General features: G+C 40.4%; 1 protein-coding gene and 1 long non-coding RNA gene across 2 annotated transcripts in view; one reads left to right on the forward strand and one right to left on the reverse strand.

The window, feature by feature from the left end:
• The window catches only part of LOC121521969 (prospero homeobox protein 1-like), a 36,880-nt gene extending 31,843 nt beyond the window's left edge, over positions 1-5,037 (forward strand). The window contains exon 5 of the mRNA XM_041806201.1: positions 4,829-5,037. Within this exon, the coding sequence (XP_041662135.1) occupies positions 4,829-5,014 (186 nt within the window). The 3' untranslated portion in view covers positions 5,015-5,037. The remainder of the gene's footprint in view (positions 1-4,828) is intronic.
• A 2,149-nt stretch (positions 5,038-7,186) lies between these two features.
• LOC121521970 lies at positions 7,187-13,467 on the reverse strand. Its single transcript, XR_005992904.1, has 3 exons — positions 13,001-13,467; positions 10,003-10,029; positions 7,187-7,319 (listed from the first exon to the last, which is right to left on the reverse strand). It is a non-coding gene; the product is annotated as an uncharacterized LOC121521970 (long non-coding RNA).
• Positions 13,468-15,405: the final 1,938 nt, after the last annotated feature.

A 15,405-nucleotide genomic window follows, 5' to 3' on the forward strand; every position in this document is an offset into this window, starting at 1 on the left:
GTCTCAAAGCAACCTGTCACGAGAGAGGGAGATGGAGAGAGGTGGAGAGAATGGGGGAGAAGGGGTAGTCGGTGAATGAAAGTGATTAACTGCCTCATCACTGCCCCTTCTCGGAGAAGACCCTTTTCCCTTCTTTTTTCCATTATCGTCTCTGACAACAACAAAAAAAAACAGCACAATGCAAAAGTTAGGAAAGTGTGCAGCTTTTCTGCCTTTACTGTTTCTTTTCTTTTATTTCCCTTGTTGCCTTCTCCTCTCATATTGTGTTACACAGAGCAATAATATCCCTTTTCATGAATGCTTTTGCTTTTTGATCCCCTTTCCGCCACACACACATTATTTTCTCTTTTTTACACCTTCTTGTATCAAAACCACTCATTAAAAAGAAAATCAAGCCTTACAATTTTATCAGCATGTACATGTCTTTGTAATCTGACATTAAAGAAGTCAACATCCAACACTTTTTTTACAATTTACTTACAGAGGCTAATCTTTAAAGCCCTTTTAAAGCTCCTGTGACAAACTTTGATTTGTGTTGATTTTGCCATCTCCATGGTCAAAGATGTACCTTTTGCTGACTTTCTGTTGTACACCAATGGTCTGGTTTGGTATTGTAACCCATAAAGAGTCAACAGTGTTAATTTCAGTCAGTTTCATAAGCATAATAAAGTATGTTTAAATTAGTTTTCAATAGCCTTAATACATTAAACTATTTTACTTTTATCAGCTAAGAATAAGTATGTTATGCATACCTAAGGAGGGTCCTCTCCCACATACTCTGCTCTGCCATGATTCTACCACAGAAGAGGCCAAATAAAGGTGCATTCCAGTTAAATAATATTCAATATTCAAAAATATTCAACTCAGCTGTCATCCCCAGCTCCAGAAGTGAGCACTGAGGTGCTGGTGTAGCTTAGTGGGTAGAGCAGGTATCCATAAGCAGAGGTGACAGCCCTCAACGCAGTAGTCGTGGGAATGATTCCTGGTCTCTGTGCATGTTTGGTGCATATATCCTCTGACTGTAAGATTTTACAAATATTCCCAGTTTTGCATACTGTTCTTTTAATTACTTTATCATCTAATTGACTTAAGTGAACTTCAAAATTAGTGATCATATGTCTTCTTAAAATTAGTGCCAGACAACCACCGACCATGACCATTTTCCAAAAGCACCTTTCTTATGCTAAAGTTCAATTCATATATGTACAAAACTTCTAAAATCTTGAATTGAATTTATTTATTGCAAAAGATCATTTTCTCGTTATTTTTCTCTCTTTATAACGAAGTCTGGTGCTTCGTCCACCACTTCAGCATCATTCTTTTCATTTCTTGCTTTATGAGATTCCCTTCCAATTTGACAGGGATAGTCTCTGACTGTGCAACTTTCTTAGAAATTTTAAGGTGTGCATGTAAAACTTCAGACTCAAAGCTTTGAATTGTCTGCCCCGCAATGTTCTTGAAAGACCTGTTCTCACAGGAGGTACATTTTCAAATATGAGCAGTGCTGAGTGGCACCTCGTTTGGCTTTTCCTGCTGTCTATCCTCACCAACACTCAACTTCACATCCTTCACTCTGTACCCCTTTTCCTTCCTCTCTCCCTCCCTCCTTCTCTCCTCTCCTCTTTGTACATCTGTCCTTTAATTTTGGGCTCTGCTAAGAAGTTGTTAAAAAGCCCTATGAAATATGTATGAAGGATTGTGAGCCACGCGATTGGCCCCATTTACCGGACTGCCGAGCGAATGAACGGCCACACTGGATAATCCCCCACAATGCCTCTGGAACAAAGGCCCAACAGCTGACCCTAGAGAGAGAGAGAGAGAGAGAGAGAGAGAGAGAGAGATGAAGAGGAGGAGGGGGATGGAGTGGGAGTAGGGAGGGGTTGCAAACAGTTAAGGCTCACTGCTTGCTCACATACAAGACTCACAAAACAAAGGCTTGTGGGACAGGAATAACTCTGTGTGTGTGCTGTCGCTCCGCTCTCTCCTTAGACTCTTTTCAGCCCCTCCTTCTCCTGCCGTCTCTCCCTCCCTCCCATTCTCGCTCTCCCTCAGTCAAGAGGATCTGAAATACCAATACCCTTTTCTCCTTGACATTGCTTTCTCCTTGCAGTCAGCGTTTTGCTGTCCTTTTATAGTCAAAACGTCAGGAGAAATTCCATGCAGGAATATTCTTAGTAATGCGGCACTCCCTGCGTCTAACAGCCAGGGCGCCGCGCTGCAACCGGCCAGTTAGCAAAGTCTTATGGGAAAAGGGTGCACATGCACCACGTGGACACACAGAGTTGCCCTCATGCTGGGGTCATTGTGCCAGTATTTCAGAGATGACAGCAGCCCAAACAATGAATTATACACATTTCAGGGGGGAATTCAATATTTGGGGAATTGGGCTAGCCTGTGCCTTCTCTCTGGCCATACAAGCTCCTTATTCATGTCTCACCTTTTCACTGGCCACAGATATGCGCACACACCACACACACACACACACAGGCGTCTTAGCCTCCATTCATCACCCTGAGGGGGGCGGCTGGCTGTCCCATGTGTGCACAAGCGAGTGTGTATGTGAAGAGGCATGCCTGTGAGTGTACATGCCCGCCCGTGTGTGTTTCAGTGGCCACTAACCTTGCTGTGTCCTGACACTCCTGATGAGTATCTGCAGGACACTGGAGGAGAGGAGAGGAGCCGAGTGCGCACTGTCAGGCGTTTGGGCGAGCTACTGCTGCTGTATGTGTGCGAGCATCAAGGGAGGCGGGCAGGGAGACAGTCAGCATTATCCAAGCAGGTGACCCCTGAAGGCTGCGTCGCCCCGGAGCTTTGAGTCGAGGAAAGAGACTCAGCCAAATACACCCGGGTATCTAATGTATGCGTATGTGGAGCTCTGTAACAGTACAGGATGTGTCATCTCCTTGGCACAAGCGGGTGTGCGCACTAGGGTGTGTGCTCACGCTTGCATGTGTGTGTGACAGAGTGTTGGCTTGGGGGAAGGTGTCACAGATCTTTGCCAGACTAATCATCTCCATGGTGTCGGTGAGCACTGCTGTCAGGGACACTAAAGAGGCGGCGTGTCTCCCTGTTCCCAAAGCATTTAGTACTTCCTCTTTCGCCAGCAACCTCTCCATCGCTCTTCACTCAGCTCCACTCTCTTGTTTGGTCACAGATTTACAGTGAGACTCATAAAGATGTCATGCCTGCTTACGGTATGAGGAGGGGAAGTGGGAGATGTGAGAAACCTGAGAATTCAGAAGAAGTGACTTTTCTCAGGCAGCCAACTTTTAAGGAAGTAGATACTCAAGACAGTAGATTTATGGTTTTTATATCCACTGTGAAAATATGAACATATTCTACATGGGAGGGGAGTAGCACAAGAAAGATCAGCTGTAAAATGATAAGCCATGAAGGGGAGGATGAACAGTATTTACTGCTTTCAGGGTTTCATCAAATTTCCCAAAACTTAAGGAGGGAATTGAGGAATCGGTTTTGTGTTTGAAAGTAATTATTCCTATTTTTGTGTCAGTGGTTTTATGATAATCTAAAGCTCTATTTGCACAGGATTAGTATTACCTAGGGACCCCTGGTTGTTCATAATAATCAGCTGGACGTCTGTTCTGTTTTTTTTTTTTTGTCCTGTCTGATAATTGACCATGTCTGTAATTTGTGTAGTAAAAATTCCAGGGCAAATTACATACCATGTTTCTGCGCACAGAGGTCCACAGATAATAGTAATCAAGTGCGAATCAGCATCTTTGTGTTTTAGGGTATTTATGTGGTCTTTACAGTCTGTGCAACTTTTTCTTAAAGAAAAAACTAATAGAGGCTGCATATGAAATTACCTTCAATGTTTTGACACATAGACTATTAGAGAGCTTTTCTTTCAGGTTATTTCTTCATATGTTGACACATGACTTTCTTTTGCTTGATTTATTAATTTAAACTGTTTTCCTTGCGCACATGTGCACACGTTTGCTCTCTTTATACATAGCACTTCTGCTCTGCCTTCTACAGCTTCTCTTTTACTGTGCCTGATCTTATATCAGTATTATTAACCGCACATTTCATGTATAACACAATTTAAGTTTAGAGAAGTGTCGCTCAACATTCAGTGATTAGACTTCAACAGCTGATCTGTGCAAGGAATGTTGTTGTTTAGGCAAAATGATACATAATGACAGACATAACCCCAATGCATACTGGAATAGCCAGGGGTAACTGATCACTCGTTTATTGATCATGGCCAGCTTGCTACAGATTCTAAAAATGCAAAACACTTTAGTCCATGTTATCTATTGTAAACTCAGGCTAAATGAATGAAACATCACCTGCAAAATGGGTACAAAATATTGCATTTTTAATGGATTTTAGAAATGAAAAAATGATGCTGATATCAGGCAGCACTGTCATTTTTTCCAGTAGAAATGGCAAAACATTCAAGGAATATTACAGACCTCGCCTAGCCCCTGTAAATGCACCACAGCAAACACTGATGACAGGGGGTAACTCAGAAAAAATATCAGATGTCCCGAAGTAATACTAATCCCATGCGAATAGTGTTTATGTCACATTATTTTGTATCAATAAGACTCTAAACTTGTTTTACCTCTGATTTGTTATACATCTTTCCAACTGCAGCAAAGCCTTTGCAGGTACTGGGGTATAAAGTGATCTGCTACATTAAAAATATGGGTAAAACCACATAAAAATGGGCATAACAAAAACCAAAAGTATTAACAATTTGTAAGTGGCACCCCTATGTTTTGACTATGTGATATATATGGTAGTACCATTGTACTATCAATGATGAGTAACCACATCTTATCTCTGTGTTTCTCTAAAGGTGCCTGATCGCTTTCTAGAGGTGGCTGAGATCACACTGAGGGAGTTCTTTAACGCCATCGTGGCCGGCAAAGACGTGGACCCGTCCTGGAAGAAGGCTATTTACAAGGTCATCTGCAAACTGGATAGTGAGGTCCCTGAGATCTTCAAGTCTCCAAACTGTCTCCAAGAGCTTCTACACGAGTAAATTTTTCCTCCTCATCCTCTTCGCTCGATGCTTTGCGCTTTTTCATTTCCCTGATTTCATAGAATTTCAAAATATTCTCTTTTGTTTTTCTCTTTTCCCAAACTTTACTTTTGATTTCCTGTTTTTATTTTTTTTTTATTTTTGAATGTATGAAAGTTATGAAGTAGCATTCCCAATCTGAAGCCTCTTTGGCAGTTCCTAAATGACCTAGCTATTGTGTTGTTGTTCTTATATTATAATTATCATGATGGTTATTATTTGTTCTTTTTCTATGATTCTGAACTGAAGAGACTCTAATCTTACTGGGTGTTTTATTTTTTTCCTTTTTATTTTTTTGGACCGCGTGAACCCTCATCCGTTTGGCCTGTTTTTTGATCAACACTAACTAAGGCATAGGCTGGGTTCCCTAAAGATTTTACTCATGACACCCTTTGGTGTCTCTCCAACTACTTGGGCATCCAAATGAACTGTTCCCACAAAGTGCAACGTGGGTGCCCGATAAACTGTGCTACTGAAGATGTCCCTAAAAAAGGACGGTCATGCACGCACGTGCACACACACAAATAAACAAGGCCTAGTGAGGTTATTGACTGGACTTCGACTGGACTCACGGTCCTGCTCTTGGGACTTGGACTGGTTTCAAATAGCTACTGAGCTCTACCATGTTTTGAAGTGTGTTTTCCCTGCAAGTAGGGCATTGTGTTAATGGGCTGTACATTATTATTTTGATGATTATTCTTATTGTTGTTGTTTATGATTATTATTATTTGTCACCACTGCTTGCTGAAGATTGGCACTTCGAGATTTGTTTGTCCCTTGATGCCGTTGCATAAAAAATAAATTATTGCTATTAATATTATTCCACAAGAGTTTAGATTCTGAAATATTTTACCCCCATTTCCCCATCCTTCTCCTTGCTTTTGTTTCTTGTTTTCAAAGTCTGAAGTAGGCTGTGATTTTGTTTAATATGACTTATTTTTGGTGGTGAACTTGCCTGGAAAGGGCTCCCATTTGGGCTTTAAATAGAAGACCATCAGTGAGGAGTATTTACACCTGTAGTGACTAGCTTGTCCCAAACAAAAACACATGAAGAAGTGAAGATATTAGAAATAATGCTGAAGTGAGACCTTCAGGTGCTTAACTTGCAGTTTTAAATGGCTAAACTTCTATAGCCACTCCAGCTTTGATAACTAAACAGCTCTCTGTGAAGTAGCCAGTGTTAGGCTATAAAATATTCAAATGTTTCCGTCTTTTAAGGCACTACTTACTAAATCGCATGTGTGACATGAAGCCAACCTGTTAATACAACAGGCTTTTATTGTGATAAGTCTATACAAGGTATGAATTACATTATGAAGTTATTTCAACAGAGTTAATACTTGAATATATCAGAATACTGTGGCTATCTAAAGTACAGTGTGGCTGAAATAATAGATTTTTAATAGATGCATCCCAGAAAGTGAGATAATACATACAGGACAAAGAAAGAAGGGAATAAAAAATGAAATATGGGTGTTCATTAATTCTGCTTCAAGTGGGAATCCTCAATCACACAGCTCCTTCCCTCCGTGCTCACCTGCCTGTGAGTGATCTGGCTCCTCTCTTACTGCAACAATACAAGGTCAAAGGTGAGCACTCACCCCTGGGGTAGCTGGAGAAGCTCTCAGCACTACAAAGAGCAGGGACAAAGGCTCAGAGTGAGGGGCAACGCGCACCTGAAACCCTCCGCCGCTCTGTCCCTCCGTCCCAAACTGGCAGCTTTTAAAACCCAAAGTGAGATTCTGTTCAAGCCACTGTGCCCGCTTTGTTAAAACGCAGTTCTTTTTACTTTTATGTGAGATCTAATCCCAGACTTTAGGATGTAAATCTAGCATTTTATGAAATTTATCCGCCCTCTGAAGCTCTGTAAGAAATAAAAAGAAGCAGTTAGCTTCAGCTTCCCTTGTAATGAGGTAAGTTTGAAGCAACGGGAGGACTTGAATACTTTGTCGAGTGCGTGCGAGCCAGCTGTTGATCTTGCCTTGGCAACATTAGCTTAAAGTGTGTCTGTGTGAGTGTATGCGTGTGTCACAAAAGATCAAAAGGGGCAGGTTGCTTAACCTGCTGACTTGCCTGAGCGAGACAAAGCACCTGACAAAAGGAGGCAGAGAAAGACGGAGAGCTACTCCCTTCATTATGTCCCCCAGCTCCTCCGCCCCGGACAGTTTTCTTCTTAAGATCCGGCACCCTGAGAGAGCGAGCTGGACATATTTCTCACTGAAGGATGGGCTAGGCCCCGCATGTCTCAAAGCACCAGCCAAGGGCTCTAAAGTACCACAAACAAAGGAGAAAGGAAAGGACACTTTTATCTGATGCACAGATTATTATCACCCCCCCCCCCCCCCCCCCCCTTTCTGCAACCCCGCCCTAAAGTTAAAGAGTTCCTGCGCCTAAAAAGATTATTTCAGGATAATGAAGAACTGTGTGCAAAAAAAGGGGGATTAGCAAGACCTCAATACTGCATTGAAATATTTTTGTCAAGATTTTCTTTGCTGGGGTCGTCTGATTTTAAGGATAACATTATTGAGATACATATATAGGCTTTTTTTAAAGAATTGTAAAAGATAAATCTATGGAAAAATATATACAGTGGTGGAAGTTCTTTGGAAGGCACTGGAAGAAAATGTTTCATAACAGAAATCTTGAAGATATTTTTAGTCACAGCTTTGTTTAAATCTGTATTGTTAGTTAGGAGCAATAGTTGTAGGTTTTTTGCAGGTTTTGTGACCACCTTTTTTTGTTTCTTTTGTATTGTGCTGAATGGTTGTCTTCTTGGGATCAAAAAAATAAACTCAGAGTGTTTTTAGAGTATGACATAATGTTGCTACTGTAAATACCATCAGGATGAAACAAAGAATAGCTGTACAGTTTTCTATTATCACTCAGAGTGCTAGAGAGGGGGTGTATTCTTCAAAAAAGAAGGGAGAAAAAAAATCTGTAAAGTGGAGTTATTAAGGTTTTGGTTATTTTTACATTTCTCCCTCTTTCATGCCTTTAACTGGGCTCTGTTTCCCGTCAGCAGTGCCCTTGAAGTCGCACCAGCATCCGTTTCTTAAATTTTTGCTGACAGAACGATAGGTTAGGCTAGCGGTCGTGATGTCACAAAGCGTCCCGCTGGCACTCTGTGGATCAGGTCTCGTCCAACAAAACAAGGGCAGACTAAGCTCTAGATTTGACCCAGGAGAGAGACAGGATTTCATTGTCATCAGAAGTGTAGTGTCATGGAGGGGGCACATGTACAGTAATGTTTTTTTTTTTTTCAAAAGAATCTACAGATGGGGGGAAAAAAAAGTGATTTATACCGTTTTTTACCGAGTTGAAACAGTTGGAAAAAGTTTGGACTTGTATGGAATTTACGTCAGCTTTGCATTGTGTGTGCAGTTATGAGTGTGAGTCTGTGTGAGAGAAAAGACCGATTATGAGAACCTGTGAACCAGTGAGTGACACAATTCTCAACACTGTGGTCCCTCCCCCACCCCTGGGAGTACCATCCTGACATGTAAATGATTCTCATTAAGCGTTGGCAACGTGTGTTTGGTGTGTATGTGTGCGATCATTTCCTCTGATCTGTTTTCTGACCTGTATGAAAGGAGGTTTTGTTTCTCGAAGCTTTCAGTAGTAATTCTTTTTTTTATTATTAAGACATTGCTCCTCTTATTTTGTCTGTAAATATCAATGATGTGGACTTACAGTGATAAATACTGCCTTTGTGTAACTTAGCAATATGTTATGTAAATAGTGTTTTGTTGATGCTTTTTGTATTACATTATTATTCAATTCTAGTGCAGTAATTCCAACTGGAACAGCCATGTTTGAAACTTTTGAGTAGTTACACACAGGTTGTAAAATAAAAACTCATGACATGGCTGATTTTTTTCTGTTATTGGTGTCTTTTTGTCTTGAATTTGTGTAATTTATTGGTTTAATTTATCCTAATTTATTTGATGTTTTTTTTTTTTTCAAACAGGGAAGGCTGTACTGCATTTCATTAAATAGAACCAACTTAAAGATTTTAATCCTTATCTGGTGAAATTTGGATTTAAAAGTGAATTAGGAAAAATTTAGACCTTGGCAGCTAAATGGAACTGGACTTTTTTTTTTCTTCTTCTTTTAATGAAGGGTTGTGTTTTATTCCAGGACAGGGCCGAGGGTGGGCTAGAAAGCTGAATCTAGTTTGAAGCAGTTTTGTATTTCTCTTGAGATTTTTTCCCCTTGTATTGCTTTGGCCCAGCCCAAAAAACAACCAGTAGTCAAATTGCCTTTCGTGCCTTCACCCTCTATGAACTGAATGTATGTGCAGTATATATGCAAGCTTGTGCAAAATGAATAAAAATTGGAAATAAAAATGAAAAAGAGAGTAAAAAAAAGTGTCTGCTTATGCTTTTTTTCTCTTTCATATTATACTTGTCATTTCTTTGTGCGTGGGTGTGAAAGACAGAGCCTTTTTAAGCTGTGGAGAGATTCAGCAGTAAACAGAGATTCGTCACTTACTACAATGTATGTGTTTATTGTATGGCTACTGTATAGTGTATGTGTGAGTCATTGCTGTTCTCTGAATGACTAAATCCACTAATGAGGAGCTGCACAGCAGAGCAGCAACCTCTCTGCCTAGTTTTCTTCACTGAAAATGCCTCAAAGGATTGAGAGAAACAATCACTACACCCAGGCTGCATGCACATACGCACTTGAGGAATTCATAATCTTATCACACCTCATCTTTGGTGGAAGTAAAGAGCATGTTGTACATATACATCCAAGAATTTCTTTGAATTGGAGCTGCAACTTGCTGCTATTGTCATTGTTAATTTGACAATTACTTTTATGACAATAAATCTGAGTACAAAATAAGGTATGGATGCACAACATTGGAATATGCCAATAGTGATATCATAATGTCCACACTTTCTTTATTGCAGAGAACAATAAGCCTCTCCAGTGTTACAATTTACCTGTTCTCTTCTTGTGACCGTCTATTTCTGAAAGACATAAAGCACCACAAACAACATTAGATTTCAACATATATATATATTTTTTCAAATAGAAATTCAGTAATAGAAAATAATTTCCCTAGATTACATGTAACTTATGTATAAAAATGTGCTTTAACTAACAGTCAAATCAAGTATAATCTGCCTTTTTGAGAACTACTACCAGCACAGTAAAGACCTGCTGAAAGACAGTAGGGATGGGTATCATTTGGGTTTTGTTTTTTTATACCAGTGCTAAATCCATATTATTTATATGGTGCTGGTGCCTAGATGGTGAAGAAAAAGTGTGTTGAAAGTCAGCGTGAGACTAAAAGCTGACTTATGAATGAGTCATGGAAGTATTTTAATAAGATACCAGCCGGATATGAGATAAGAAAAGAAAACTGTTGTAAGTTCATGCATAAATCACACAAACTCCATAATGATGTTCTTGCCTTTCATTTAGGTGGCAGGGTATCACTATCTGTGATGTAATTTGGGCTGGTAGGTACCAGTACCGTGGCGGTGCTGGAATTTGATACTCATCCCTAAAAGACAGTGAGCTAAGGAAAGCACCAAAATAAAACATGGCCCGTTAAATGGAGTCTGCACATTCAAGATAAAGTTTGCAGGGTGGTTATCTAAGATGGTGGTTCTCAACGTGGGGGTCACCATATGTCTTCAAAACAAAGAATATTTTTAAATGATTTCAAATTGTATGTCACCGCTTTTTATAAAAATATGTGCATACAATTTGTTAAATAAAAAATAAAATAATGGTCATTTGGTGAGATTTATGCTGAAATCAAAACTATCTTTAAAAAAATCCTTAGAATGTAAGCCTGCTCATGACTCTTCTTGAATTTGCACAGCCGTGTTCAACTATGCTTCAACCACCTTCGGGTACTGTGGGGGGTCCCTGCCCTCTAGCCCCTTTATTTTGGAGTTTGAGAAGCTCTGCTCTAAGCTAATCGTGACAAAGTTCTTGAAATAACAAAAACACTCTTCACAAATGCAAAACATCAAATAAACTAGTTGTAATTCAGACCTAGGTCAGTCTTTAGAGCACACTTTAAGGCTTGAGAAATGAAGATGATAAAAATTTCAGCTGAGGTAAGTCTGTTTAGCCTCACTTTTAACTGCTCATATTAATTTATAGTTGTTAGGGACATATAAAGTACACATACACATACACAGTAATTAAAGTGAATGCTAATTCACAGCACAAGTCCCTAGAAGGACCTTTAAGAAAATAAAAAGATAACAGTTAATTTAAAAAAGGGAAAAGGTGAACTGGGTACGACGTGAGATGGTAAAAACATATTAAGCAGTGACAGTATAACGGAAAATCAGACATGATCCCGGCTCTGTTGCTGAATTAACCAGGATTTATTAGCTCTCTTCAGGTGGTAAGAAGTGTCAGCTGATCAAGTAGACAGTTGCAGGATCTGAAGAAGAAAAAATCGTCTGAGGGAATATTTTGCAAGCTGCTCTGGAGGATCTACTGCACCTCTATGGTCTCCTTATAAATGTGTAGAAAGGCAGATGAGAAAATCCAATTAAGCTTTTAAACACAAACTATAGTGAAAATTAACACAATCACTGAAACTTAAAATCTTGGATTTATTTAAAATGTGGCAGTAATTATGTCTTATCTGCTTTTTACCCTGGATTTTTAGAGTCCAATTATTTGTACACTCTGTTTCCTTATAAATTTTTACAATATAAGAAGCTGGAACTAAGACAGAACAATACTGGGTAAAGGTGAGGATGTTTTTTCTTCCTGCAGTAGATGTTGCAACATGCAAATATAAGAGAATGAAAGTCCCAACAAATACAATGAGTTTCTGCAAGCTTAATATAAGACAGTTATCTTTGACTCTTACAATCATATTTAAACTATTTGGAACTTTAAAGATAAAGAATCCAAAATAAGTTGAGCATTTTTTTTGTCACTAAATTCACAGTAGTAACTCTGAGGGTTTGGAATAGCGTGCTAAATCTTCATCTCAGCTGCTAATGGTGTGAGAGGGTATAAAATGTATTCATGCTGAGTGAGAAATCATTGCTGGTTTGCATAAATTACTTTATCTTACTTTCTGCACCAAGTTTAAACCTTTGCAATGAGTTTATTTTCTCATATTGTGGTTATGATAAAATTGTGATATATTGTGCAGCCCTAGCTTGAGATCAGTTTAGCACTTGAACTAGAAAACAAATTAATGTACTGATAACCATTACTGTTACCAATAATCCATTGATCAATTACCTAATCGCCCCAGCTCCAGTTTAAACAGATCAAGTGTGCATGTGTTTGTGCCTGTGTATGTTGTTCTTTAAATGATAAAAATGTTAGAATGCACATTTTCCTGAGATTTTATACTTTTGCAAAGACACTGAAAAAGACTAAATATATATTTAAAGAATTTTATATTCTTATTTTCTGATGACTTTGGAGGTCTCTCAAGGAAAATAGAAGAGTATTTTAAAAGGCTCAGTGTGGTCTCTCTGCGTCATTTTGCTGTTTTCTCATCATGACCTGTGTTGTACTTTCCACCACGCCTGCCCGTTCCTCTGTTCCTTTTCTTCCTTTTGTTCTTGCCTCACTGCTTTTCATTCCTTTTTCTTTGATGCTCATTTTTGGAGTTGCTTCTTTTGTGTGTCTTTCTTTCTTGCTTGCTCGCCTTTATTCTTTTTTTTTCTCCCCTCACTCTCTCTAAAGTGTTTCTTTTCCCTCTCGTCCTCCGCCTGCCTGCCTCCCTCCGCTCGCCTTAACCGGAGGCTACAGCTCCTTAGGTTGGGCTGAGACAGCATCTTTGTACAACACCGACCGTCTGCTCTGTAATCAAATACCATCTGTCGCTACATCTGAAGACTCACTCTCGCTCACACACATGCATGTAGGCACACACACCACATCTGTGCCTCCCACTCTCCAACAATGTGTGTGCGTTTTATGTACAATGACCCGTGTACTTACAATCATTCCACCTGATTCATTCTTGGCCTGCAGGGAGGAAGTCACAGGAGTCACTTTCACCACTTCCTGTTTTTTTCCACCTCTCCCACCGGGGGATTCAAAGGTCATTGTCTTCAGGTATATCCATGTTTGTTCTGCGGCTCTGTGTGTCACTGAGACCTTGGCTGCTGTATCAGACAGGAGATAGTGGACTTTAGCTTCCAGTCTTAGATCAACGGCCCACTATCTCAAAGGCTGCCAGCCTTTCCCAATGTTTGCCCAATGTTTGTCCCTGCTCCGGCACAGAAAACGTTGACATGGTCCCCAAGGTCCCTCTCAGAGTCCCTCCTCCCTCTGATGTCGCCTGTTATCAAACACTCAGGTTCAAGAACACTTTCCATAAGTCTTTTTTTAAAGCTTTAACATTAGTGAAAACACGGTGGCGGTGAAGTTATTTACAGCATGGCAACCCAGTATCAAACAGAATTTATTTATTTTTCGGTAAACATCACCACACACTTGCACTGATGTAACTCCCCATGCCGAGGAACCTTTGTGACGAAGAAAAACAAGGACCTCGTTTCGATTTCTTCTCTGTGCGATCCTCCTACCACCGTTTGAACCACTTTGACACCTACTCCTGCAAAATGACTGTGGGCTTGAAAATAAAAACTGCAGAATACTATTGAAGTTCTTACCATCAAAAAACAAAGACTTCTGTTTACAGGGAATGGCAATGGGTATCTGTGCATCTCCTTTTATTTGCTTAACAGTGCATTTATTTCACGACTGCACCCAGAATTAACCTTTTCACACTGAAATGACTCCAGTTTTAATCAAAAAGCATGAAAACAGATTTTCATACGGCACAAATTGATGGATTCATTCTGCATGTGTTGGTAATTAAACACTGGGATTCATCTATTGTGGATGGAGCAACACTTGTGCTCCTGAGCCACTGGCATAGTGTGGGATTAACTCAGGGTTGCCCACATTTGGCACCAGGGATGGGGACACCTAGTGGTCAGTGTGCAGCTTGCACTCTCATTTGTGCTGCTTTTGATGTCTTCTTCCTATTACCCTCATTCCTTCTTTACCCCTTCTTATTTTTGATCACTTACTGTATTTTTTATTCATGTTCTTTTGGTTGCTTTGCTCTATCTTTCCCTATACCATCCTTTCTCTCCATCTCCATCTCCACATCGCTTGCGTGTGTATGTGCATTTGTTTTGTGCAATTGGAAGATTCCAGTTGGACAGATCATTGTGCCCCCTTTTCCTCCCAGCCTCTCTCTCTCTCTCTGGAAGCCTCCAACGCAACTGGAGCCTCGGAGGCTCAAGAGAGGAGCCTGGGAAAGGAGGAACAAAGGGCCGTCCGTCTGCAGCCATCACCACTCCGCAGCTCCTCTCCTCTCCTCTTCTCTCCCCCCTCCTCTACCAGTTCTTCCCTCCCTTGGTCCCCTCGCCTCTCTTCCCTCTCCCCACTGGCCAGCGCCCCAAATTAAGACTTCAGACAAGAAAATGGGCTCAGTAAAAAAGGGAGAGAAAGAGGGAGAGAGAGAGAAGGAAGTCCATAACAAGCCAAGAGGAGCAGAGCGACAAAGCCTCTGTTGTTGGATGGCAGGGCCCCTCTGTCGCTCCGCGAGGAACTGTCACAGTGTCAACTTGGAGCCCTTGTTGCAAGAAACACAAACACAAACCATAATGAACACACACGCAAAACATACACGCACATGGCAGAAACATGCTGCAGAGAACACAGTTCACACACTGGTATAAAAAAAACAGGCTGTTTGATGAGCGAACGAACAGTGTGAAAACTCACATTTGAAAGCACATAAAAATCATGCCAAGCACATACTGATACTCTGAAATGAGTATAGACAGTATAGGTGAGAAGACAGCAGGTGTGATTCCCCACAGACAACCCTCACTTTTTGACTGCCAAGAAAGGTAAGCCGGGGGGACAAAGTGAGGAGGGAGGAAGTTCCTTTAAAACTGAATGAAAGTAAAGATGTGGACACATGTGAGAACATGTTAAAGGTAGACAAAAGAAGGATAAATTATATAAAAATTACATCGGGACCCTTGCAAAAGGTCTAAAGGTTACACTGTGGGCCCAAAGGGCAAACACCTGTTATAGGGTCATTAAAACAGCTCATACACAATGGATACAAAAGCCTTTGTGTGGTAAATTTCTAAAAAAAAACAGATCAAAGAAGTGCCTTTTGTGCAACCAAAAAAGGCTCAGTTTGATGCACTGTAATGGGTTCGTCAGACCTGATGTTACAGGAAGACTGTTCCAAAGTTTAGGAGCTGCCACTGCAAATACTAGTACACGAACACCTCTGGATTTGAAATTTGAACAAGGGACTGTTAGAAGTCTTTGATCAGATACTCAGAGAAGGCAACTGCTAGAATAAGGGC

This window comes from Cheilinus undulatus, linkage group 14 (genome assembly GCF_018320785.1).
Source record: "Cheilinus undulatus linkage group 14, ASM1832078v1, whole genome shotgun sequence".
In the NCBI taxonomy this organism is placed as follows: domain Eukaryota; kingdom Metazoa; phylum Chordata; class Actinopteri; order Labriformes; family Labridae; genus Cheilinus; species Cheilinus undulatus.